Below are 27,002 nucleotides of genomic sequence, written 5' to 3' on the forward strand. Positions count from 1 at the left end.
CTCCAGGAAATCTGAGTCCTCCCCCTGGCTACACCACTAACTAGGTATATAAGTCTAGGCATGTGACTGAACCTCACTAAGCTTCGGTTTTGTAAATAGGGATAATAATAGCTGCCCTTCTCCCCCTACTCTAATTAGGTAATGCACACACAAATCTTTTGAAAAGTGTAAGTGTCTCAGATATTGTGTGTATTAATTCAAATCAAGATCTAGAATCGGTGGGTTTTCCAAGAAGTTCAACAAGAAAAGGCACTGGTAGTAAAACAAAATACTTCAAGGAGGAAAAAAGCACTGTATTAAATCTCAGAACCAGCTCTGTCTGGCAGGTGCCGGTTTCTGTGTACACAGATGTGTATTACATATGTCATACCTTCTATCTCCCTAAACAGAAGAGATTTGCTCCAAAGCAGTTACATCTGGCAACCAGCCATTATTCTGGCCCCAGCATGTATGATACTCTGCTTGCTATTCTGCTAGTGATCAAACATGTCACTCATAGGGGAGGTGGCACATAATAACTAAGAAGAAATAGAAACCACTTAAAGCCTCAGAGTCCCTGATGCTTATATCCTATAGCCTCCGCCAGGCCCCAAGTGCCTTTCCCCGTGCATATACACATATACCATCCAAACAGAAAGAGGGTCTAGAAATCCCAACTCCACTGGGTTCCAAATGGAGAGGCTCAGTAATATATCCACTGCCACATTCTAACTAATTTTAAGTGTTCAATAAACATTTGCTCAATTAAAAACTGAACAACAGGCCGGGCGCGGTGGCTCATGCCTGTAATCCCAGCATTTTGGGAGGCCGAGGTGGGCGGATCCCAAGGTCAGGAGATCGAGACCATCCTGGCTAACACGGTGAAACCCTGTCTCTACTAAAAATACCAAAAATTAGCCGGGCATGGTGGCGGGCGCCTGTACTCCCAGCTACACGGGAGGCTGAGGCAGGAGAATGGTGTGAACCCGGGAGGCGGAGGTTGCAGTGAGCTGAGATTGCGCCACTGCACTCCAGCCTGGGCCACAGAGCAAGACTCCATCTCCAAATAAAAAAATGAACAACAGAAAAATAAGAAAGCCAATTATGTGTGCTTCAGAGAGCGAGCTGGGGAGCAGGACGGAATGGCTAAGATGTAACCAGTGTGGTCAGTGCAACCCATGAGAACCCCAACAGTCAGGGTCTGAACAAGATACCAGACCTGCCATTCTGACAAGAGTCAGCTCCCATTGGAAGGACTTCTCACTAAGGCTCAAGGCAGGCTGAGCAGCTGACAGCCTTCTACACAGGGCCTCTTCGGAGCCAGCATTCCTTGTCAGGCAGACTACAGGCTCGCCCAGCAACTGAGAAACCAATCCAGTGTGCACGGGAGGCCCCGGGCACCCAGCTGCTTACACGTAAATCTGGACTTGGTGGTCTGGAGGTATGGACAGAGGTTTGGAGTTAGAGCTATTCAAGAGAGGCAGCAAGAGCTATAGCAGCGTACAGTCCCCTCCCACGAGGAATCCCGGCCATCACAGGAGACCAGTTGTTCCCGGAGCTCCAGGGTCAAGGCTGAGAAGAATCCTCCCATTGGTGGGTCCTCAGCAGTAACTCTCCTCCATGTGCTTGGATAGCAGGCAGTCTTCCAGCCTTGCTGGCAAGACTTGCCAGGGTACTCTCAGGGAAGCTCCACAGTGGGACTGAAAGAAACCATGTGAGAGTGGCATTCATTAGCTCACGCACCAGCAAACATGCAAACCTGTATTCAGGGTGTGCTCTGTCAACCTCAAGGCCAAACTTTCTGACACTCCACAGGATTATTTTACCTGTATTCCTTTCAGAATAAATGGACAAGGTCCTGAGTGCTGCCTTCTCTCCCTAACCTGAGAAGCCACAAATGCACTTTGAGAAACACCATGCTGCAGCACTCTCTGGACCCTGAGTTGAGTACATCACAGTTCTTGCATTGACATATTTAGCACAATATCCACTCACAACACGCACATATACACACACTCACACACAAAATCACAGACACACAAGTGTGGGGAGAACTATCAAAGCATCCTCCTTGCCTTGATCTAGAAATACAAGAGAGACACTGTATTGGCAGGAAGCGGGCAAGACTGAGAGTTGGGAGACCTGGATTCTAGTCTCAGTTACGTGAACAAACCACTGAACCTCTCTGAATCTCAGGCTCCTTACCAGTGAACATGTGAACAGCATCCATGTCAGGAGGGAGGATGCTGAACATGTTACATAAATGCTATGACTTCCTAATGTTCATTTATTACTTGGGCTCCTACTGTTTTTGAGGGAAATGGAAAGGACAGCTTGTTTTCTAAAATTAGTAGTGAGAGGGTGAGTCATAGAGTTCTCAGGTATATGAACTCCAAAGTGGGAAAGAAGAATAAATATCTTAGCCTTTATCAGAAGAATAGCCATCCTGACTTGGAACAGTGACTCATGCCTGCAAACCCAGTACTTCGGGAGGTCGAGGCAGGTAGATCACTTGAGCCCAGGAGATAGAGACCAGCCTGGGCAACATGGTGAAACCTCATCTCTACAAAAAATACAAAAATTAGCCAGGCATGGTGGCGCATTCCTGTAATCCAAGCTACTCAGGAGGCTGAGGTAGGAGGATCATCTGAGCCCAGGGAGGTCGAGGCTGCAATGAGCTGTGATCCTGCCACTGTACTCCAGCATGGGTGACAGAGCAAGACCCTGTCTCAATAAAAACGAATAGCCTTCCTTAGCCATCTTTTCTGGGTGTGTCCAATCTACATGGTTGTCTGGAGGATCAATGAAGTTAATATATGTGGAAACACTTTGAAATGTATACATTTAAATACATAAAGATTTACAATTGTTATAATAGTAGAAAATCATACGAGCCTACACTAGAGCGAGTCCCTTAATTAGATGGCACGAGTCCTGTGATGATGGTGCTTGTGGTCATGTTGAGCTCCTAAACAGGAGACAGAGCAGCTGGGATGTAGCCCAGCCTCGGGGGTGGCAAACGGTTCATCACAGGGGCCCCGGAGCATGGGCACAGCTGCCTGATAATTGATACCCAGACAGAGGCGAGGTGATTCATCTGAGCACATGGAGCCTCGGTGCTCAAAAGCGCAGGCTTTGGAGTAGACTGACTTGCTTCAACTCCCTCTGCCAGCGCTGGGGGCCTTGGGGGAGAGACTTCATCTCCCTGAGCCACGGTTCCTCGTCTGTACACAGGGATAACAACCCCTGCCTAGTGGGGTTGAGATAAACATCATTATGTAAGTCCCTGGGTGCAGGCTGGGCCCAAGCTAAGTGCTAGGTGTACCACAGCACTATTGTTATCTAGTACCCTAGTTAGAGCAAGGGGTGGAGACAGGCATGGTGTGGGGAGACAGTCCCCTTCCTCCTCAGCAGGTGTTTCGGCTTAGAAGGCATGTGGCTGGTTCCCCAGGATGAGCCCACTGCCTCACACCATGAGATGGGCCTCCCTCACATCTGAAATAATGGATTGCAGCATGGGACAAGGGGATAGTGAAGCATGACAACCCCTTTGTCTCACTTAGCTCCACATATATGAGCATTTCTGTTTCTCAAAAAGGCAGAGGATTGGGGTAGGGCACAGTGACTGAAACGTGTAATGCCAGCACTTTTGGAGGTCAAGGTGGGCAGATCACTTGAGGTCAAGAGTTTGAGACCAACTTGGCCAACATGGCGAAAACCTGTCTCGACTAAAAATACAAAAATTAGCCAGGCATGGTAGCAGGCACCTGTAATCCCAGGTACTCGGGAGGCTGAGGAAGGAGAATCGCTTGGACCCAGGAGGCAGAGGCTGTAGTAAGCCAAGATCACTCCACTTCACTCCAGCCTGGGCGATAGAGCTAGACTTTGTCTCAAAAAAAAAAAAAAAAAAAAAAAAAAAAAGGATGTGGGAGAATTAGGCCCACACTCACGTGAGTTCTAGAAAACCTAAGAAAGGAGAATATGCTTTGTGCTTCTCTTTGTCTCCCACCCCATTCCCAACCCTGACCTGGTGGCCAAAGGAAGCTAGGAGCCCTTAGGCACCTTCCCACAGCTCTAGTTATTACAGAGAAGATGTCAATCAAAGATGGCAGGGGCCAGGCACAGTGGCTTACGCCTGTAATCCCAGCACTCTGGGAGGCCGAGGCAGGCGGATCACTTGAGCTAAGGTGTTCAAGACCAGACTGGGCAACATGGTGAAGCCCTGTTTCTGCAAAAAATGCACAAATTAGCTCGGTGAGTTGTCATGTGCCTGTGGTCCCAGCTATTCAGGAGGCAAAGGTGGAAGGATCACCCAAGCCTGGGAAGGTCAAGGCTGCAGTGAGCCAGGATCATGACACTGCACTCCAGCCTGGGTAACAGAGTAAGACCCTGTCTCAAAGGAAAAAAAGACGAAGAAGAAGAAAAAAAGATACTTCAAAGATGGCAGGCAGGGGCACCAACCCAGGGACTTAGTTACAGAGACAATTTCATGCCAGTAGGGTCATGTGCAATGAACCCCTACAGGTTGAGGCAGGACAAAATGCAGAAGAGACATTAACACTTCCAACATCACATCTACAGTATTTCACTTGCTTCTTTATCTCCTCGCAGGTCAGCTTCTTTCTTTCTTTCTTTCTTTCTTTCTTTCTTTCTTTCTTTCTTTCTTTTTCTTTTTTTCCTTTTTTTCTTTTTCTTTTTCTTTTTTTTTTTTTTGAGACAGAGTCTCACTCTGTCACCCAGGCTGCAGTGCAGTGGCGTGATCTCAGCTCACTGCAAGCTCCGCCTCCCGGGTTCACGCCATTCTCCTGCCTCAGTCTCCCAAGTAGCTGGAATTACAGGCACCCGCCACCCCACCCGGCTAATTTTTTATCTTTAGTAGAGACAGGTTTTCACCATGTTAGCCAGGATGGTCTCGATCTCCTGATCTCGTGATCCACCTGCCTTGGCCTCTCAAAGTGCTGGGATTACAGGCGTGAGCCACTGCAGCCAGCCCTTTCTTTCTTTTTGAGACAGAGCTTCATTCTTGTCGCCCAGGCTGCGGTCTCAGCTCACTGCAGCCTCCGCCTCTCAGGTTCAAGCGATTTTCCTGCCTCAGCCTCCCAAGTAGCTGGGATTACAGGCATGCACCACCACACCCAGCTTTTTATTAGTAGTAGAGACCAGGTTTCACCATGTTAGCCAGGCTGGTCTCAAACTCCTGACCTCAGGTGATCTGCCTGCCTTGGCCTCCCGAAGTGAGCCACCACGCCCGGCCCAGCTTCTTGAAGAGATTTTTATCTGTTTTGTTCATGCTATGTCCCTCGCACCCAGATCCATCCCCAGCACATGCTAGGAGATCATCATGTCAACATGTCCTGGGTGGAACACATGAAAACGTCCTGGTTACCTGGTTTCATTTTTCATCCTCCAGCCATCCCGACACTTGGAAAACCAGAGCTCCCGGCCTGGGGATATGCTGGTGTTCTCAGGGTCTTCTGCACAAAATGTCAGTCTAGGAAGGAAAAGAAACCATTGATGTAGCCAGAACTTTAGGGGGAATCCAGCTGTGCTTTCTGGATTCAAGGCAGATGGGTGAGGAGGCAGGGGTGAAATTTTCATGCCATGCCCTGACTCAAAAGCCTTCAGAATTCCCCATCGCTACTGCAGGGACTCTAAACTGTGTCTCACGTTGAAGCTTCCATGATTCAGCCTCATGCAGCCTCAGCCAGACCTCTCCTACCTGCTTCCCACTGTCTATCCAAAAGGCCACCTGCCTGTCAAGGCCATAGCCTCTCAGAAGCTTCCCTGACTGCCTGAGCCCTCATTAACCTAACCCTCCCTTGGCCTTTCAACTGGTTACAAAGTATGTCCTTATATAAACATTGCTTTTGTTAGTGTTGCTACTTCTTGCAACATAGAGTTAAAAAAAAAAAAAAAAGAAACACCTTTTATTTTAAAACCTTACGCCCTACATGAAATTGCTTGCTGATTTCTGTGGTTGACTTCTCCACTAGACCGTAAACTTGAATGGAGTGATTCAAAGAACCTCTAGTCCAGTGCTCTGTAAATACCCATTGGCAAGAGCAACTGCAACTCAGCCGCAAGTCCAAATCAAAGACTCAGCAAACGGACAGCCAAGACCCACAAGAAAGAATCAGGGCCTAATAACCATTTCCCTGTAACTTATGGCTGCCCCACGCAGTCTCGGGGGCGTGTGATTAGCGTGACCACGTAATCCTTAAGTGTGTGGGGCACCTGACCCTGGAGCTGAGGCAGGACAAAAGCCCCATTCAGAACAGTTTAAGAACCTTTCCCAGGAAGCCCTAAGGACCTTAGGACCTATATGTTTAAACACATATAAAAACATGACCTATCTCACGCACAATCAGGAAATGCAAATTCAAACAACAGCAGGGGGCCCATTCACACCTAACAAAATGACAAGAACGTCCCACCAGACATGGATGAAAAGGAGGGAAAAGGGAACTCTTCATCCATAGTTAAGATGGAAAATTAGTTCCACCACTCTGGAGACAGATTTAATCATATCTGTTCAGGCTGGAGAATGCACATACTACAACCCAGCAATTCCACTGTTTAGAACACATGCTGAAAAACAGCCCTCACACACATGTGCACAAGGAAAATGCAGAGGATGTTCATCTCAGCACCATCTGTAACTACAAAAAAGCAATAACAACTTAACTTATTCAGCAGAACAATGGCAAAACTATTTGTGCAATGGTGATTTTCATACAAAGTTAAACAAGAATAGATTAGATCTTTAGGTTTTGGATAAATTTCACAAACAATATTAGAATGAAAATATCAAATTGTAAAATATTATGTCCACTCAAGTAAAATTCAGAAGCATCCAAAACAATTCTATACATTGTTTATGTATACAAACAGAAGCACTAAGGGGGCCGGGCGCGGTGGCTCACACCTGTAATTCCAGCACTTTGGGAGGCCAAGGCAGGCCGATCACCTGAGGTCAGGAGTTTGAAACCAGCCTGGCCAACATGGTGAAACCCCATCTTTACTAAAAATACAAAAATTAGCCGGGCATGGTGGCACACACCTGTAATCTCAGCTACTCAGAAAGCTGAGGCAGGAGAATCACTTGAATCTGAGAGGCAGAGTTTGCAGTGAGCCAAGATTGTGCCACTGTACTCCAGCCTGGACAACACAGCAAGACTCAGTCTCAAAAGAAAAAAAAAGTACTAATGGTATAACAACATGATGGAAGGAAACACACTAACATGTGTTAATATTGAAATATGAGTTATGTTTGGTTTGAAAGAAGAAGGGTAGAGCAGAGAAGGACACAGGGGCTTCAACTGTATCTATAATGCTTTACTTTTTAAAAATCTTATATCTAAACCCATATGGAAAACTATGTATACTTTTAAGTCTCAATGGTGATTTAATAGGTGTTTATTTTATTTGAAATATTTTATTTATAAGTGATCATCTTCCTGCTATCACACCCATAGGTATAGTTTGCACCTGCAAGGGCCAAGAGAAGTAAAAACATACACAGTCTAGACCACCCCCAGTTCACAGGTTTCTAGACTAGAATCATTCAGCTGAGGGCTCCAAGCCTTCACTTCACTTCCCTCTGCTGCCAAGTTGTGCCACAGATGATGAATGTAAACCAGACATGGCCGGAATTATAATGGAGAAAATGCCAGAGGAGGGACAAAGAGGGGGGCAGTTGCCTCCTCCCATGCCAAGGCTGGCAGTGACCTCTCTAGAGGTCAGCTGAAGGACTTGGTTAAAGAAACTCTCCCTTCTTGACAAAGGTCTCGCAGGCTTCCCTGGCTTCTGTTTAGAAAGAAGCCTGCTCAGGGAGTCAAGGCATGGTGTTAGGAGCTGATAGAAAGGTCTGGATCTTTTATGCTAGGCTTGGAGTTAAAAGAAATGGGAAACTGCCAGCTAGTGTGGCACAGAGGATTCTCTGTGACTTGCAGTTAGGACACAGCCCCACATCCTTGACTTAGAACCTCTGAAGGAGAGTTAATGATGCTCTGAAAATCAGACGCTGGGGAAAACCAGCTCCTCCCACAGATCTCATCCATGGGGGCTGCCTGGACGTGATACTCCAGTCTGCTCTGGTCACAAGCAAGCAAAGCCTTTTGTCTGCATGGATCCCTCAGTAAACAGATCAACAAGGCAGCACTCCTAAAAAGCCCGGTCCAAGAGAAGTCCCCCTCCTCCAGGCTAACACAAGGCCTGGCAAACAGGGCCAGGGCTGAATTCCTGCCTCCACTGGCCCTGAGGGCCTATGTTCAGGGCATGAGATGCGTAACAGTTGACAGAAGGCTTGATCTGGAAGTCACTTGTCCTTGCAAAGGTGTTTGAGGTTTTACCTGCATGCTGGAGGGAAGGATTGAGGGTGGATGCAGCAAAGGAAAGGAAGTGGCAGAGGCACAGCCTTCTGTTCCCCACCTACACCAGGCAGAAGAAGGAGCAGGAGGCACTTACTTCCGCTGGGTTTCCCCAGACTTCACCCGGATGCGCCTGATATTCAGCTCCCGTCCGGGGTTGCGGGGTTGAGACAGGTAGCTACGAAGCTCCTTCCACAGGTTGTACCAAGACTGAGAGGCCCCCTCCCAGGTGAGCTGGATTTTCAAGAGGTCTCCCAAGTCCTCCTCGGTGTAGACCAGGAAGGTATTGGTGGCATTCTGCTCGATCCGCTCCACTCTACAAGTTGGAGAGAAGCTGATCTCACTCCTCTGACAGCTAGAAAACTGCCACACTGTGTGGGGTGACACAGTGGCAGTAACGACCCCACACAGACAGGAGAGAGGCAGTGTGAGTCCTTCCCCCACCTCTAACCCTCTACCTCCCACCAGCAGGACCAAGATGGAAGCTGAGGTGTACTCCACATGGGCCGAACTAACTCCGCCCACAGCACTCCAGCTTCTTACCAAAACCATTCCTGGGCACCCCCTCCACCCCACTTACGCTACTTCCTGAAAATACAGAACCAAGAAAGAACACAATAAGAAAACACAAAGCAGTCACATCCCCACTCAAGTGCGCTGTTCCGCTCAGCCCACAGGCATCTGTCTCCCCCGAACTCCTAGCTGCTTCCTGTCTGTCCCTCTCATTTGGCTTGGCTTCGTCTGCTTGCCCCATCTGTGTGTAAGTATGCATGTGCACGTACAAACCTGGTCTCCCAGCTAGACCCTGAGCCCTGAAAAGTGAGCTACTTTGATGATGTTTCATCACAATCCCAACATTACTTGGCATGACGCTTTGTCCCTGGTGGATACTCAACAAATAATGCAGATTGCTATGCACCCCTCCCATAGCCACATCATTAGGAAAGGTCCAGGGATGACGTTTATGAAATTCCAGATTGCCTGAAGCCTCATCAGGCATTGCCTGGAATGAAACAGCAGTCTCTGCCCAGTTGATACAGCCGCTGATCTAACAGCTTCTCATGATGCTGATTCATCCCAGGAACTTTCCTCCCTGAAACGCTGAGTCAGAGCTTGGTAGAGAAGGTGCAGCAGGAGAGAGGACTGCAGAGGCCAGCCAGACCACCTGGCTCCTCCCCAAGCAGTCGGACTCCACTATCCTGCATGCTGCACTTGTTCACACGCTCCCTTGTGCTCTCTCATTCTCAAACCAATCTGTTCTCTATCCCAAACCCAGCAAGGGAAACTGATGACTTACATTTCCAGTGGCAGAGTCTGGGAATCTGCATTAGTGCCATAAAGGGTAACATAAAAGGTGGGCTCAATTTCTCCCATGTTCTTGTAACTGAAGACATGGATTTTCATCTGATAATGGTAAACTGCAGAGACAGCAAAACAAAGATGCTTGTAACCCTTGCTTGTCATCACAGGACACCCCGACCCAAACTGAGTCACCCAGCACGGAGATTTTAGGGCTGGTGTCCTTTTGCTTGAGCCCAACCTGCAGACCTCATCTGCTCTTGTTCTGTCCAATGCCATAAGAGGCCACTGCAGTCTAGAAGAAGGAGCCCTGTGCTTGGGGGTTAGATCTTTTGAGGATTTTCACTTGGCTACTTTCTAACTATGTGCCCCTGGATTAAGGACCAAGATATTAACCTCTCTGAGCCTCAACCTCCTCATAGTAAAATAATACCCACAGTACCCAGAACACCTTGTGATTTTACAGTGCATTATAAAAATGTAACATGTCATTTTGGTTCACTGTTCATCTGCCTTATGTTTCTTGTGATGATCAAATGAGAAAACAAACATGAAACAGCTTTGAAAGTTAAATGCAAGATAGAAATTTAAGATACTGATATTGTGATCATGGACTGATAGCCACATCACAAAAGGGGTCCCCACTGTTTATTTTGTAAAGATTCCCTTTCCTAGGACATGCACAGTGTAATCTGATTTGCAATGATTTGATTAAATTGTGCTGGCCATTTCTCCTGGGCTAGTGTGCCCTTCTCTGCAGCATGGTATTAAGAAGGAGGTATAAGGGCCTTCCTCAGGGATGCTTCAGGGACTGAAGGTTACCTTTGAAAGGCATGCCTGCCCGTGTTTTTAGATACATTTTGCTGTTCCTCTTGTTCCTCATTTTCTTGGCATTGTAGCCAATGCTATTACAACGGTTCTTGCGGCAGCTCAGACAGATCCCCTTCTTGAAGCGATTGGAGTCAGTGCACTGGAAGGCAAAGCTCGGCTTGTCTTGATTCACCAGAGAGTCAACAAAGAGGTGGACGGCCCGCTCATGCTCACATTTTACCACCTCTGTGATTGCTGGGGGTGGGAGAGACAGAAAGCATAAAGGATGAGGTTTTCTCGATGACTAGACACTCAAACAATAAATACTGTAATCCTCATCAGTGATAGCTGTTCATTGCCGCTGTTAGTATTTTCATGTAATTCTTTTGCTTGTTTGTTTGTTTTGAGACAAGGTCTCACTCTGTTGCCCAGGCTAGAGTGCAGTGGGATAATCATGACTCACCGCTCACAGCAGCCTCAACCTCCGAGGTTCAGGTGATCTCTCACCTCAGCCTCCCCAGTATCTGGGACTACAGGCACATGACCACCACACCTGGCTAATTTTTGTAGTTTTTGTAGATAAGGGGTTTCACCACATTGCCCAGGCTGGTCTTGAACTCCTGGGCTCAAGCAATCTTCCCACCTTCACCTCCTAAAGTGCTGGGATTACAGATGTGAGCCACTGCACCCAGCCTGTGTAATGCTTAATTAATGTCCAGGAAGGTGCTAGGCTCCCATTAAGATGTAGAAGAATTTAAGGCCATTCCTGCTGCCTAACTGTTCACTCTCTTGGTGGGAAGACAGCACGAATATACACAAAGCAATAAAGAGCAAGAAAGCCCATATAATAAGTGCTAAGTAGAGTGATGCAGACGAGCTGTGCAGCAAGAGTCACTACCTCCTAATAGGGCTATACAGCCAGCCACAGAATGCTGCAAATGGATGAGATCCTAAACATCTCATGCAGGGCTCAGCAAAATATGACTTGCAGGCTGGCTACTTCTTTTTTTTTTTTGCTTTGTTTTGTTTTTGTTTTATAGACTGTATCTCATTATGTGGCCTGGGCTGGCCTCAAACTCGTGGGCTCAAGTGATCCTCACCTGGGCCCAAGCAGTCGTCCTGCCTCAGTCTCCCAAATAGGTGGGACTACAGATGCACCACACCACGCCTGCTGGCTACCTGTTTTTGTAAATAAAGTTTTATTGGAATAGTTACCCTCATTTGTTTATGTATTATTGTGGCTACTTTCATGCTACATCAACAGAGTTGGAACAGAGGCAACACGGCCCGCAAAGCCTAAAACATGTACTAGCTGATGCTTTAAGAAGATGTTGACCAACTCCATTCTAGTTCAATGCCTTCAATTAAAGATTATGACCCAAAGGTCCATAGGGGTGAGGTAATCTGCTCAGGGTCATGCAGACAGTCGGTTACAAAGTTAGGCATACAATTTGGATTTTCTGGTCCAAATAATTTCTGGAATCTTATGAAAAATTTGGCAAAGCCACCCCCAACCCTGCTTCAATGGCACCAGCAGCCTTAAGCTATCATCTAGCCAGGCGTGGTGGCTCACACCTGTAATCGTGAGGGAGGCCGAGGTGGGTGGATCACCTGAGGACAGGAGTTCGAGACCAGCCTGGCCAAAATGGAGAAACCCCATCTCTACTAAAAATACAAAAAATTAACCGGGCATGGTGGTGGGCACCTGTAGTCCCAGCTACTTGGGAGGCTGAGGCAGAGAATCACTTGAACCTGGGAAGTGGAGGATGCAGTGAGCAGAGATCACACCATTGCACTCCAGCCTGGGCAACAAGAGCGAAACTCCATCTCAAAAAAAAAAAAAAAAAAAAAAGAAAGAAAGAGAAAAGAACAAAAAAAGAAAGAAAGAGAAAAGAACAAAAAAGAAAGAAAAGCCATCATCCTATATTCTGAGAAGGGAGTAAATTCCCCTTGCATGGACCTCCAAACCCTGCAGAGCTACTTGGATTAAACTAGGATAGGGGAAGACTGAGCAACAGAGCAGGACATGTGGAGGGCAGAGCATCAGAGTGGAGAAAGCTGCCTGGGGTCAAGACAGGAAACGCTGTCAGCATCCAAGGCAGTAAAAGGGTAACAACCCCCCCCAAAAATTGGTCACTGCCCTACACCTCAGTTTTAGCAAATTCAGGTCAGCCCAAATCTGCTGAAAATAGGCTCAAGCATTCAGAAGATAAATTTTGGAGCCAGGTGTGGTGGCTTGCACCCGTAATCTCAGGCTGAGGCAGGAGGATCGCTTGTTTCCAGCCTGGGAAACACAGTGAGGAAGAAGGAGAAGAAGAAGAAAAATGTTAAGCAAATGGAAAAAACTTAAATGAAATGCTTTTGCTTCTTTAAAATGTTACCAAAAATTAAAATAGAGTGTATCCATGCTATGGAATATTATACAGCCTGTAAAAATAATGTTAGTAAATCTGTGTGCTCTGATATTTAAGAATGTCCATAATAGCAAGATGCAGTGGCACATGTCTGTAGTCTCAGCTATTTGGGAGGCTGAGGCAGGGGGATGGCTTGAGCCCAGGAGTTCAAGGCTGTAGTAAGCTGTGAATAGCCACTGCACTCCAACTTGGGCAACATAGCAAGATTCCGGCTGGGTGCAGTGGCTCACACCTGTAATCCCAGCACTTTGGGAGGCCGAGGCAGGTGGATCACCTGAGGTCAGGAGTTCAAGACCAGCCTAGCTAACATGGTGAAACCCCGTCTCTACTAAAAATACAAAAAATTAGCCGGGCATGGTGGTAGGCGCCTGTAATCCCAGCTACTGGGGCTGAGACAGGAGAATCGCCTGAATCTGGGAGGCAGAAGTTGCAGTGAGCCGAGATCATGCTACTGAACTCCAGCCTGGGCAACAAGAGCGAAACTCCATCTCAAAAAAAAAAAAAAAAAAAAAAAAGCAAGATTCTGTCTTTAAAAAAACAGAAATGAAAAAGAATAACCATAACATATTATTACAGGAAAAAAAGAAAGTTGAAAAAAATTAAAATTAAAATAAAGTTGCAGAACAATGTGATCTGGGGGAAAATATGCATGTGCATGCAACTAATTTGCAAAGAAAAAAGACTAGAAGGATACACACAAAAGCATTTATACTGGCTACATCTGAAGAGTGGAAGTAGGGGTGGGAGTGGGAGTGCCCTTTTGCTTTATGCAAGTCTATAATGCTTGATTTCTTTTTCAACAAACGTGTGTATTCTTTTTTGTCATAAAAAGAAATTAATCGGCCGGGCACGGTGGCTCAGGCTGTAATCTCAACACTTAGGGAGGCTGAGGCAGGTGGATCACCTGAGGTCAAGAGTTTAAAACCAGCCTGGCCAACATGGTGAAAACCCATCTCTACTAAAAATACAAAATTAGCCAGGCGTGGTGGCGTGCGCCTGTAGTCCCAGCTACTTGGGAGGCTGAGGCAGGAGAATCACTTGAACCAGGGAGGTGGAGGTTGCGGTGAGCCAAGGACTGCACCATTGCACTCTAGCCTAGGCAACAAGAGCAAAACTCCCTCTCAAAAACAAGAAAGAAAAGAAAGAAAAGAAATTAATCAATAACAACTGTGATGTTAAAGCATGGGAAAGCAGAGTAGGAACCACTGGGTCGGTTAGTCTTGGAGGACAATGAGAAACATTAAACACAGTGTTGGAGGCCTCTGGCAGGAGATGAGAATAGTGAACACGTAGTGCCTGCAGCGCTAAAGGCTTGGGCTGATTTAGAAGGAGATGGGATAAACTGAGTCAAACACAAAGCAGAAAACAGGGAACTCACTTCCATATGCAATTGATCCCAAGACATCGTTGAGTCCACAGCCTGGCTGGAAGTCACCCCCATTGGGGTAGATGTCAATGTGGCCCACAGGCATCTGAATACCAATGCTCAAGCCGAAGGAACGCGTGTAGGTGTGGAGGACATCCACAAAATCTGCATCGTCAGGAGAGAGCCTCTTGTGGATGTCAGCCCCTTCAAACATGGGCCCGGCAGGATCCAAACCTGCAGCAGAAGAAGGCCCCAAAACAGCTATGTCAGGTACACAAAGTCAGGGAGTCCTGATTACAAGTTAAGTCTGAGTGTGCAGATGAAGAAGATGCCTTCTGAGTCCAGCTGGGAGAATCAAGACGTGGAAAGCATGGAAGAAAGTAAGAAACCCATTTCCATATGCAATTGACCCCAAGACATCATTGAGGAAATTAAATCCTATTGTTATGGAATTTATACTTTCTTCTGAAGCCTTCATGTATCCCAACACCTCAGCCAAACCCGGTAAACTAGCTACAAGGTTCACACTGCCACACAGCTCCAAGGAACTGCTCCTGTTAAAACTGAGGCAGCTCTAGAAAGAACTCAGACTGCCTAGAACTAAGCCATTTGTCCCATTCATCCTGCCACTGAGCACCTTTCACGTCCTTAATGTTAGCAGAATTTTTACAGAATAACTAAGCTGCCTATGTCCTTCTGGAAGGAGAATCCAGTCTCCCCAAACTGAGCTATTTGTATCTGAACTTACTCTTCCCCTTCCTTTAGTTATGAGTCAGGCCCAGGGGTGGAATGGTGAGAGAGAAGAGGACACCCGACACACTGAGAATCCATACATCAGGCCTCCAGAATTCCTCTATTTTGCAGCCACAATGAGAAAACCTTTCTGCCTCCAAACGTTCTGTGTTGAGCAGGCAAGCGGCACTGTTGAGGGCACTGGTTCTCATATATGAAACTGGGAGCTTGTTAAATTTAAATTCTACCACACAGCTACAAAACATTCTGGAAGGACACACAAGCAACTAGTTACCTGTATGCATGTGCACTGGGGGAGAGGGTGGGTAAGGGAAATGGACAGATAGTAGAGCAGTAAGACAGACTTTTCACCATCTTTTGATTTGAAAACTGCATTAACATAAAATCGTTCCAAGAAAGAACTTGCAAAGTATAAAATGCAGATTCACAAGTCCCTGAACTCCTAGAGATTCTAGTGGGTAGATATGAATTATGGCGCCCAGAAATAGATATTCATTCCCCAGATGATACTAAAAGTAGGCATGCTGTGGGCCAAATATTGAAAAACTTCCCTGTGTTTCACTATCATTTATAAAATAGAACCTGAATTTATACCTTAATTCATACAGTCCGTGTGAGATCTTAAGAGACTGAGTTCCCATCAGTATTAGCTACTATTACCAAGCCCAAGTGATTATGGGAACCACATTTAACCCAACCAGAACGGATCTTTGCCCTACAGACACATAGGAAGGACCTGGAGAAAGTTAAGAGATGAAATGTGCCAGAAAGGAAGGGCCGCTGGAACAGTGGTTCACCACTACAAGTGGCTTTGCCCCCCAGGGGACATCTGGCAATGCCTGGAGACCTTTTTGTTGCCCCCATTCTGATGGAGAGAGTTGCTAGCATCTAGCAGGGCCAGGCCAGGAATACAGATAAACATGCTACAGTACACAAGTCAATCCACCCCCAACACACACACACACACACACACACACCCACACACACCCCAAAACCTTACCTGGCCCCAAATGTCAATATTGCCTAGGCTGAGAAACCCTGGCCTCGAAACACCAAGGCTGGGAGGGCATGTGACCAATGAGAGTCCTGAAAGGAGGACATGGGTAACAACCGCTTTCACCAGACCCCAGCACATTAGAACCAGGGAGCCTATCAGGAGACTTGAGATGGTAGCTTCAGGATAAACAAGAGGCAGAGCTACTGTCTAGAGTAGACGGTCAACTTGCAGAACTCATTACTCATATGAGAACTGGTAGAGGCTGAAACATTAAATAGTTTCCACAAATTTAAATCACTTTTTTTTTTTTTTGAGACGGAATCTTGCTCTATCACCCAGGCTAGAGTGCAGTGGCGTGATCTCGGCTCACTGCAGCCTCCACCTCCTGGATTCAAGCAATTCTCCTGCCTCAGCCTCCTGAGTAGCTGGGATTACAGGTGTGAGCCACCACGTCCGGCCAAGTTTAGATAACTTTATGTGTGACCAAGACAGAAAGGGAGCCCAGGCTGCTTGAGGGTTCATCCCTAGCCCAAAACTCAAAAGAAAGATGGCACAAAAGCAGCGTCCTCCCACAATAACCGATGACTACCCATTTCAGAGGCCGCAAGGACCACAGTACTGACACAGCAGCCTCTCTCTGCCTCTCACTGTGTCCCCTGGAGGAAAGAGAAAGAGAGAGCAACATTCTGCTTTACAATCAATACAAGAGAGAGGCTCTTTACTCGGTGTGAACAAAGGTCCCCACCAGACGGTCAGTGCCATGGAAACCAGGCTGCACTGGAGGAATGCGGGCAGCTGACAGGGTTTCACAGGCTGGCTGGCAGGCAAGGCTGGGCCTTCACCTACCCAGCCAGAGCCTGCCTGCCCTGCTCTGACTGTCCCTGACACATAGCTGTGGCCCACAGATTCAGGGGCGCAGTGGCACATTTAACTTTTTTAACTAAGGATGAATGACCAGGAGAACTGCCTCCTTAAATAAAGGGGAGATGGAGAGCCCTTGCTTCTTCCATTCAGTCATAGACTCCTCCAAAGTTGCCCTGTCCAGCAAATGGAGCACACACACATGCATGCATGCAAAACTTCCAGGGCTGTGCATTCTGGCCTGGCAGGGCAGGGCCTGCTGTAGTTCAACAGCTCCTTTTTTTTTTTAAGACAGGGTCTCACTCTGTTGCCCAGGCTGGAGTGCAGTGGCCCAAACTCAGTTCACTGCAACCTCCACCTCCTGGGTTCAGGTGATCCTCCCACCTCAGCCTCCCAAGTAGCTAGGATTACAGGCATGCACCACCATGCCTGGCCACTTTATCTCTGTCTGCGGAAGAAAGGCAGCATGGCGCAGCAGTGAGGTGCGTGGGATCCGGAATCTGACAGCATGGGTTGGAGTCCCAGCTCTGCTACTTATAGGGCCCAGGATATTGGGCCCTTTACTCACTGAGTCCCAGTTTCCCCCTCTGTAGAATGCTCAGGGTTGCTATGTGGCTCAGAGATAGCATAAAGCAGCTGTCATACATGAGGTTTTTTTTGTTCGTTTGTTTTTTATTTTTGCTTTTTTTTTTTTTTTTGACCTGGAGTCTCGCTCTTGTCACCCAGCCTGGAGTGCAATGGCGCGATCTCGGCCCCACTGCAACCTCCTCCTCCTGGGTTCAAGCGATTCTCCTGCTTCGGCCTCCTGAGTAGCTGGGATTACAGGCGCCCACCACTATACCCAGCTAATTTTTGTACTTTTAGTAGAGACGGGGTTTCATCATGTTGGCCAGGCTGGTCTTGAACTCCTGACCTCAGGTGATCCACCCAACTCAGCCTCCCAAAGTGCTGGGGTTACAGGCGTGAGCCATTGCGCCCGGCCACACATGAGGTATTTAACATTAGCTAGCATCTAGCCTGCACACATGGATGCATTTCTTCAATAAATTCATCTGCTTGCTTACCTAATTATAGCAAACAAGGCACAGGTTCAATTATAAATATATGACTTCTTTCCTAGTATATCACAGGCTTCTCTCAAAAGCCTAAGAAAGTAAAACTCTAGCAAACACCCATCCACACCCTCTGGTCCAAGCAAGATTGGGGTTCAGATATTCCCTTGCAAGGCCCAGGCTAAGGACTGCCTGGTGGCCTTGGCATAGTGGCATCACTGGACGCAGGACCCTATGCGAGCCTCAATCTGTCCTCTTACCAGCTGTGATCACCTGGTCCACAGGTCCATGAGAAGTCTACCAAGGGGAGAGAAGAGGACATAGCCTCCCCCAAAAGACATACACAATAGCTTGTGTCAGGGATGCTGCTTGGCAACTGGACAGAGGCCAGGCCCCTGCTCTACAGAAAAAGGCCAGAGGGAAGAGGCTATGCTCAGGGCATGTGGGCATGATGCTCCATGCAAACATCCCAGAGCACTAGTTAGCATTCTGCCTGGCTCCCCTGCCATCCTCAGGAGAAAAGCCCTCACCCCAGCAGATGCCACTCAAATAGGCAGGGGGAAAGAACTGGAAAGTTTCGTCCCTAGCCCTATCTCATTTCAGATTTAGAAATAGAGAAAGGCAAGATCTGTAGTTTGTCACTGTTACTGACATCCTGGGCCTGACTCTGGTGTGTGCTGAAATTTGAACTCAGCCGCCTGGATGTGAAACATCACACCTCTCATTCAGGGGCCAGGAAGAGGCGCTCAGACAATGGAACCCGAGTGGCTTCAGGTCAACCTGCTTTGCACCAGCAAGGGGTTAATAAGCAGTCATGGGTGGTCACACAAGCATAGCCCACTTTGGGCAGCTCAAGCCCCACAGTCTTGGAAATCAAAAATAAAGCTCTCAAGCTGGGATGAATCAAATCATTGGATCAACAGGCATTTGCGTGCACGCGTGTTCGTGTGTGCACGCACATACTAGAATCAAGCCCAGGGACAGGATACAGGAGAGCCAGAAAAACTTCACAAATATTCTTTTTAAAATTCTACCATATCAGCTTGTCACTGCAATCTGAAATTCTACCTTTACCAAATCGTTAATTTAGCTAAGGACTCTCTTCTACCTGAGTTTCGTTTTGTTTTTTGAGAAGGAGTCTTTCTCTGTCACCCAGGCTGGAGTGCAGTGGCACAATCTCGGTTCACTGCAACCTCCACCTCCTGGGTTCAAGCGATTCTCCTGCCTAAGCCTCCCAAGTAGCTGGGATTACAGGCACCCACCACCACACCTGGCTAATTTTTGTATTTTTAGTAGAGACAGGGTTTCACCATGTTGGCCAGGCTGGTCTCAAACTGCTGACCTCAAGTGATCCGCCCACCTTGGCCTCCCAAAGTGTGCTGGGATTACAAGTGTGAGCCACCACACCCAGCCTGAGTTTTGTTTTAAAATGAAAATGCTGCAGGACAAGGAATTGTTCAGATCTTTCCTTCTAGGTGATCACCCTTAGAGTCTTGGGAGTAAGGGGGAAACTAGGTGTAAATATAAATAAAATGATGCTGGAAGGATGATAGAAGTTCAGGGCAACAAATTTATCATTAATTGTAGCATAGGGGAAGCTCTGTGTATATACCTGAGGGGCCCATCAATGAGAAAGAAAACCTTTGACACTTTTCACAATCATTTAATGATTTAATCCAAACTCTCATGTTAAAAGCTCACTAAGATGCAGTTTTCAACATGGAAAATTCAGTTTTCTATTGACTCCCTGGGGACCAATATCAGACGGTTCCTTTTATTACAAAGTTGAACCACCTGTTCTAAATTGGTAGCTGTCATTCATAAATATGCTACCTTAACATGGGAAAGAGGCTATTGCGAGACAAGATAGAAATCAGAGGCAGAATTCAAACGAAAATCTACTATTCATTCTTTTCCCCTGAGTCTTTGGGTGGAGACCTGAAGTGAACACCCAAAAGCTTCGGGGCCAGGACTCCATCCAGCTTCTGCTCTTGAGTTATTAGCTGTTTGCCCCTGGGCAAGTTGCCTCACCTCTCTGTATCTGTTTCCTCACCTGTTGGACCAGACCCATGGTTTTCAAACTGTGTTCCCTGGTGCTCTGAGACTCTGAGATGCCTCCAGGGAAGGGGAAAGCCCACATAGGCAAGGCTAACACAACCCGCCATATGCCCAACCCACTTCACCCACAGCACCCCCCTCTCTCTCCATGTCTCATATGTTGGGGACCTGTGTGAGTTCAATTTGAAAAAAAAAAAAAGGTTCTTGTGACTAAAAAGAACATTTGGGAGGTTTTGAATTAGATGCATTCCAGGTTCCTTCTAGAGTTAACTCTCTGTGATTCACTCCGCTGCCTCATTTGGGAGCATTCTGGCTCAGCGTAGCTAAGGGAGCCCAGCAATCACTGGCTATTGGTGATGGAAGCAGAGCTCACCTGTGATTCGGCCCACCGTTCCTTTCACGAAGTTGCCAGCATACCCAGCCACATGCGCTCCAAGGCTGTAGCCGATCAAGTGGACATTCCCGAGAGAAAAATCATCTTTCTCCTGCAGAAAGTCACCAAAGTATGTGAGCAGAAGAGCAGGGTCCGGAGATCCAGAGTCACCAGCAATTCAACAACTCAATCACGGTGTAGGAGGAGACACAGGGACCGTGGGCACAGAGACTCCCCAGGGCCCCACTGGCTTTGCTGGTGATGCCCCATGTGTGGGTCACAGTCAGTTTAGGGGAGGCCAAAAGGACACAGTGGCACTGAAAATGCCAAGCACGGGGGCAGGGTGGAGGGTATGACTGGAGGCTGCATGTGCGGCTGTTCCCTACATGTTTCCTGTTCTTTCTGGCAGTATCTAAGAGAGGGGAGTGTGGTGGTGAAGAGGCCAGGAGCAGTGGCTCATGCCTGTAATCCCATCACTTTGGGAAGCCTAGGCGGGCGGATCATGACGTCAGGAGATCGAGACCATCCTGGCTAACACAGTGAAATCCCGTCTCTACCAAAAATACAAAAAATTAGCCGGGCGTGGTGGCAGGCGCCTGTAGTCTCAGCTACTCGGGAGGCTGAGGCTGGAGAATCACTTGAACCCGGAAAGTGGAGGTTGCAGTGAACCGAGATTAAAAAAAGAGATATTAGGCTGCATCTTTGAAATAACCCCCCTCCCCACCCTCAACACAGCCATGCTTCAGAGACGAGAGCAGGCTTTGTAGGAATTTCAGATCACAAGCCTGGCCTGGTTCCTGGCCATCTCCAACCAGCCTAAGGGTATCTGTTTCTAAGACAGGAAGGAACAACCCATAAGGCCAATTTTCAGCAAATTAAGTATCAGGAAAAATCCAGAGATCTATCAATAATTAAAAGGCTCTCAAAAAGTCCCAACTTTCAAGTATTCCAAGCAATACTTAATTCAATAAAACTTTTAATCTCAAAGATTTTTTTCCAGAAGTTCATGACAACAGATGCACGACCTGTATTTCTTAAGAAGATTAGGGTTTGAGATCCTGCTGGCAACAGGAGACTCCCTGTCATCCCCCAGTACCTGCAGCCAGTCGAGCATCCTGGCAATGCTGTGTCCCACCACCCTGGTGTTATTGACCGCATCCGTGTAAAGCTGGTGGGCCAGGGGGAGCCAGTCAACCACAACTACGTTGGCATCTTTCTCTCTTGTGTGCAAGGCTGACACGAGTTTATGCAGCCAGTTTTCAAAGATACCGCTCATCTGCAGAGAAAAGTGGAAGTTATTTTTTATTCTTGGTTTCAGAAATCCTAAAAAATACGAAATTCCGTTCTGATATGACCCTCTCTCCAACCGACTTTTTTTTTTTTTTTTTTGACTCAGGGTCTCACTGTTGCCCAGGCTGGAGTGCACTGACAACCATCTCAGCTCAAGATAGCCTCAAATTCCTAAGCTGAGGCCAACCTCCTCCCACCTCAGCCTCCAGAGTAACTGGGGCTACAGGCACACGCCACTATGCCTGGGTAATTCTTAAACTTTTTGCAGCAACAGGGTCTCACTATGTTGCCCAGGCTGGTCTTGAACTCCTGGGCTCAAGCGATCCTCCCACCTAGGCCTTCCTGAGTGCTGGGATTACAGGCATGAGCCACCATGCCCAGTGCCCCCAGACAATTTTAGAACCTGCACATTGGCTGTTCAGGGACCAGACATTTGCACATAAGCAGGACCAGCACAGGCAGAATCACTACGCAGATATTTGTCTTCCATTGCTCTTCACATCCCCAGCATTTCCCATCAAAACTTTCCTAGCTAATGTCCTATGCTGTTGCCCCACTGTCTGTTGGGGCCACTGTGAGATATGTGTTAAGGGTGATACTGGCATAAGGCTGGTCTGAGTCCCTGTTACAGGCAGGCAAGTGGCCTGGTCCATCCTTCAAAGGCAGTGGGGAGGGTTGTCCTGGAGAATTAGCTTCTCTCTTAGAGATGCAGGGAGATGCTGTCTCCTAGGTGAATGCAGAGTTAACAAATGACCCCTTCCCACAACCCATCTCTGCCATCCTTCCTGACCCCAGAGTAGGGAAAATCTGTCCCCGGAATCCCAAATTACAACTCAGAACATATTTTCCCACAGAAACAAAGTTATAAATGGCGACTAGGTCCAGTTGTAAACCTATCCACAAACACATTATCAAATAAATAGATTTTCTGTGCCTAGCCTGGGAACCCAAACACCATTTACAATCTTGCTTCTATGGGAAACTGCTGTTCCAAGTTCCAAACAGATTACAAAAGAACTTTCTGGAATGCAACCCATTTGTAAGTCGCAGGCAGCTCGTATTTGCATTTTGACAGGGGGCCTTAAAAAGATTCAAACATATGATTCTGATTGTAGGTTGTGTGATGAGCACGGCTAGGCTCTTAATCATCTCTTCATTCAATTAGGTAGGCAGGCACCTGCCCTCTCCTGCCCCTGACCTCAACCGTGGATGATAGACTTAAAGACCCCAAAAGCATGTAACAGATACGAATTTCTCATCATTAAGAGGAGGACTGTCCCCTTCCAATTAGCCCAGGCAGAAATCGGCTCACTTCATAGTGCCATTTCCCTACAGACTGTCATTATATGAATGAATAAATCCCTGGCTGGTCAAAAGCTTCTGAAGCTGAGCACTAAAGCCCTTTTTTGTTGAAGTTTGTCATGAGCTTTTCAATATGAATTGCTCAGCTAGGGCACATAAAGAGCCCCAGTGCCTTTAAATGGGGCTATCTCTATGCAAACAGGAGGGCATCATGCCAAGGGCAGCCAGCAATCCAGGCCAGCTGGCTACTCATAGGTTCTCGGAGCCAGTCAAGTTGCTTTAGTCAAGCTCAGCTCTCACGGCAGGACAGCCTCCTCCAGGCAGGGTTGACCAGCGTAATTAAGTGTAATTAGAGGGGTCCTTAAGAGCCAGTGGAGCTGGGCTGCTGCCCTCAGGAGAGCCACTTTCTGAAAGCCCGTTGTATGCCAGCATTAATACCACCCTGCTGGAGTCCAGATTGCCCCTTAGTGAATGCCCGTTACATTCTTCACAGCTGTCTGAAATACAAGCAGCCCACAAGGAAAGGGGGGAAGAGGGTTTGGAATCTGGAAACACCAGAATTCTTTCTAATTGACCAAAACAAAGGGAATCAAATCTTGTATAAAGCTACAGAGCTCCCTCCCCGGGCTCACCGTCCATCCGTGAATGATGAAAAAGGTTTTAGCTGTCATGTTGAAACCGCAGTCTTCTAAGGGCTGGCTGTGACCGAGGGAGAGGTAGCATCCTTCATGCTCTGGGTCCTTGGAGGTGCGGAGGTTAAACCTCACAGAGGGTTTGACCTCAGTCTGTATAGCTTTGGGTTTGTGGAGCTCATCTGGGGAGACAGAACAGAGCATGGGTGCATCTAGCAGACTTGGGGAGTGACAGACCTGGAGTCTGATTCTAGTTCAGTCGTGAGCAAATTGCTTAAGCCATCTGGGTTTCACTTTTTACATCTGCTGAATGTTCCTTTTCACCTCCCAGAAAAACTGTGAAGATTTTATTAAAAAGGACATCTCATTTATACTTAAAGAGTATTAATTAGTCACTAGTATTAATTACTGTCACTCTGAAATAAATAGATCTCTCTCTGGCTTTTCCCTCTTCTTTCCTATCAAAAGGAGTTCTACTTCCTTCCTACTTTTAGATCACAGGTTCTCAATTCTTTTTCTGAAATGCTTGAAACCAGGTGAGTTTCAGAATTTAGAAGTTTTCAGATTTTAGAAAGGCATTACGGAGCATACACCATATATTATATGATGCTTTCAGTGGGGCCTGGGCTATTCCCCCTGGATCAAACACCTTAAAATTTCTGCAGAGAAATACATAACCACTCACATTTGAGGGCAAACATAAAGATAACCAGTAGCCTCCTGTTATCTCAGGCTTTTTGCTGCCAAATAAGTTCAGATCAGGTAAGGCCAGGTCTTGCTGCCAAACAAGTTACCAAATGCATTTTCCAATTTTGAGAGATTGTGGATTTTGGAATTGGAGGCAAGAGGCTGTTGACCTGCTGGAAAATAGGCTTCCCCTAGTGTTCCCATCTAGGGAACCTCAGGCATCCTCAGTGCCCTTTCTAATGGTGGCATGTGCCAGGCATTCATCTGGTTTGTTAAGTAAATGACTAAAGCCATGGAAAAACTCCTAAAAACAACAAAAATCCCCCCTTCCAGCTTTACTGCTCATGCACAATGCCACCTAGGAGACGGCCTGCTCCCAAAGTGCAGCTCATGTCACTGATGGCCCCTGTGGCTTAACACTAGGTAGGTGCTGTCATCATGACCCTGTTTCAGAAAGTCATAAATGGACCCCACCCAGTGCTCTTTCAGCCATCCTGGGATGCATCACTGGATAACTGGCTAGGAAGTTACAGTATCAAACTCTCCTATCACCCAGCAGAGAAAGATGCCAAATGGTCATCTTGGAGTTAATTTATCTCAGAGTTAAGAAGCAAAAGGAAAAAGATACCAAAAGGAAAGAGATACAGCGGTGGAGAGGGTGGAGGGAAAGGAGAGGGAGAGGGGGAAGAATGCAGCAGATATAAGAGGGATAAGGTTCCAGAAAATGCTGCTAAATGCATATGAGCGGAAATCAGGTTAACCGTCATGAAAGTAATGAACAAAAGCCCCAACCAGCAGAAATTTGAACCACAGACATAATGAGTTCAGCAACTCCCCACCTTCTACCCAGACAGCCACTCACGCAGAGGCCAGATGGGGAAATCTAGGAGAAAAGGAGGCTCCTGGTTTCCTGAGACAGATCTGCGGATAAACCCGCACATGGACAAAGACTCTTCCTCTTAGCGTCTGACCGCTCTGACTCCAAAGTTCTCTAGCTGCATTCCTACTACTTTTGGCCTGGGTCACTTCAGCCTCTGGGACTTTCTGATTGCTCCTCACCCAGATGTCCTCATGGCTCCTTCTCTCACCCCCTTTAGCTTTTTGCTCAATGGTCAGCTTCTCCAGAAAGGCCTTCCCTGACCACATCATAAAATCGTGCCACCTTCCCCCACCAGCATCCCCCACCTTCCTCCTCTGCTTGATTTTTCTCCATAATACTGAGCACCACTGGTATTTTAATCAGTGCACTGTCTATCTTCCCACCACTGAAATGTAAGTGTCACGAGGGCAGAGATTGCCATCTATTTTGTCCACTGCTCTCTCCCCTGCTCCCAGAATAGTGTCTGACACTAAGTAGGTATGCAGTAAATACTTTTTGGAATGAAGGAAATGACTCACACAGATTCAGAGGCCCAGAACACAGAAGTTAAAAGGAACTTTAGCATTTTACAGGTGAGGAGCCAGAGATGAGACCTGCCCCCAGACAATGCTTCTAGTTAGCACCAGAGTTGGAAACATGTTGAGTAAAGCAAGGCTTTCCATTCATTCACAGTAACCCTCCCACACATACAAAAGTGGACACAGACCATTTGGCACAACCTCAGCAGACTAGAAAATGAGATGATGGGGTTCAGTTTAGGGGCTCCGCAGCCCTCCACTGCTTAATCAGCTGACTTAGTTCTCACTCTGACTCTGACTCCCCCAGAGCTGACTGACTCTGGCTCCCCCAGGGCAAGCTGCCACTGGAAAAGGCTGCCATAGAGAACCCAAGAGGAAGAAAAGCTAAATGCCAGGAGGAGGAAAGGGAGGAAAAGTGGGAAGAGGAAGAGTCGGGGGAGCACAAGAGTGTTGAAGAGGAAAAGGCTGGCAACCTGGGGGAACAGGCCCTGCAGCTTCTAAGCACAAGTGACCCACCAGACACTCCCTGCAAGCACGAATCAAGTCAAAGCCAGCTATCCTGCCACCTGAACTTTCAAGACACCTACAACACGATTAAAAGGCAGCTCCAGCAGACAGAGCTCTAACAACCTTCTTGCCTCTCAAACCGCCAGGTTCCAGCATGAGGACAAGGTTTCAGAGCTGCTGCCAGGCCGGTGGGCTGGCTGGACAGCACCAGCACCATCTGAGGGAAGGAGGTGGGGGTGAGAGGGCTGGCAAAAGCCAGTGCAGCCTGCCAGCCTTTGCCTTTTGCATGACTTGCCGGGGATACTCCCATCAGACACGCAGAGAGACAAGTGGACTCCAAGGTGGATTGGAGGAGAAAATGGGCAGCGCAGTGGGAAAGGAAGAATTTCATAGGAACAAGGAGGGATTGAAGAATCAGCAAGACAGAGGGGACCCAGCACAGAGAAGTGGCTGGGGGGGAATAAAAATAAATGCACGTTACCTTCCAGCAGTCCCTCTGGACCAAAAGGTGTGGGGCTCCCAGCAGCAAAGCAACAGCAAAGGCTCCAGAAACAGAGCAGAGGAACGGAGTTGCTCATCCTGCCCCGCCACACCCCCTCCCCAGAAACAGGAGTTTTAAAAACAAAAACCACCTTTCGGTGTTTCCAGCAATCCGGGACGGTAAGATCCTTCTCTCGGCCAGGGGCTGGGGGGTGGACGCGGAGAAGGTGGAAAATGAAAACTTGGCGGCACGGAGCCGCGGGCGGTGGCAGGGAGCGAATGTGAACCGCCTGCACCAGAACCAGATCTGCCCTCGTCCTGAGCCGCCGGGAAGCCAGGGCTCGCTGCTGTCACGCTCCTATAGAGGTAGTTTTT

At 47.5% G+C, this 27,002-nt stretch overlaps 1 protein-coding gene across 2 annotated transcripts; it reads right to left on the reverse strand.

The window, feature by feature from the left end:
- Positions 1-1,054: 1,054 nt before the first annotated feature.
- Positions 1,055-27,002, reverse strand: LIPG (lipase G, endothelial type). 2 transcript variants are annotated; one of them, XM_023207466.1, is made up of 10 exons: positions 26,629-27,002; positions 23,556-23,737; positions 21,428-21,607; positions 20,332-20,443; positions 14,250-14,471; positions 10,470-10,712; positions 9,646-9,766; positions 8,446-8,664; positions 5,366-5,470; positions 1,055-1,679 (listed from the first exon to the last, which is right to left on the reverse strand). In XM_023207466.1, exons 1-10 carry the CDS (start codon positions 26,723-26,725, stop codon positions 1,658-1,660), a joined length of 1,503 nt encoding a protein of 500 aa, XP_023063234.1. In that variant the 5' UTR covers positions 26,726-27,002; the 3' UTR covers positions 1,055-1,657. The 2 variants fall into 2 exon arrangements, with proteins under 2 accessions (XP_023063234.1, XP_023063235.1); XM_023207467.1 differs by lacking the exon at positions 14,250-14,471.

Source organism: Piliocolobus tephrosceles, chromosome 18, assembly GCF_002776525.5.
Source record: "Piliocolobus tephrosceles isolate RC106 chromosome 18, ASM277652v3, whole genome shotgun sequence".
NCBI lineage: Eukaryota > Metazoa > Chordata > Mammalia > Primates > Cercopithecidae > Piliocolobus > Piliocolobus tephrosceles.

Excerpts from the sequence above, each read along its gene's own strand:
- LIPG (XM_023207466.1), bottom strand. The coding sequence starts at position 26,725 with ATGAGCAACTCCGTTCCTCTGCTCTGTTTCTGGAGCCTTTGCTGTTGC. Across the intron at positions 21,608-23,555 it reads TCATCATTCACGGATGGACG|ATGAGCGGTATCTTTGAAAA; the intron begins GTGAGCCCGGGG and ends TTTTCTCTGCAG. Across the intron at positions 9,767-10,469 it reads GGCAGGCATGCCTTTCAAAG|TTTACCATTATCAGATGAAA; the intron begins GTAACCTTCAGT and ends CTGTCTCTGCAG.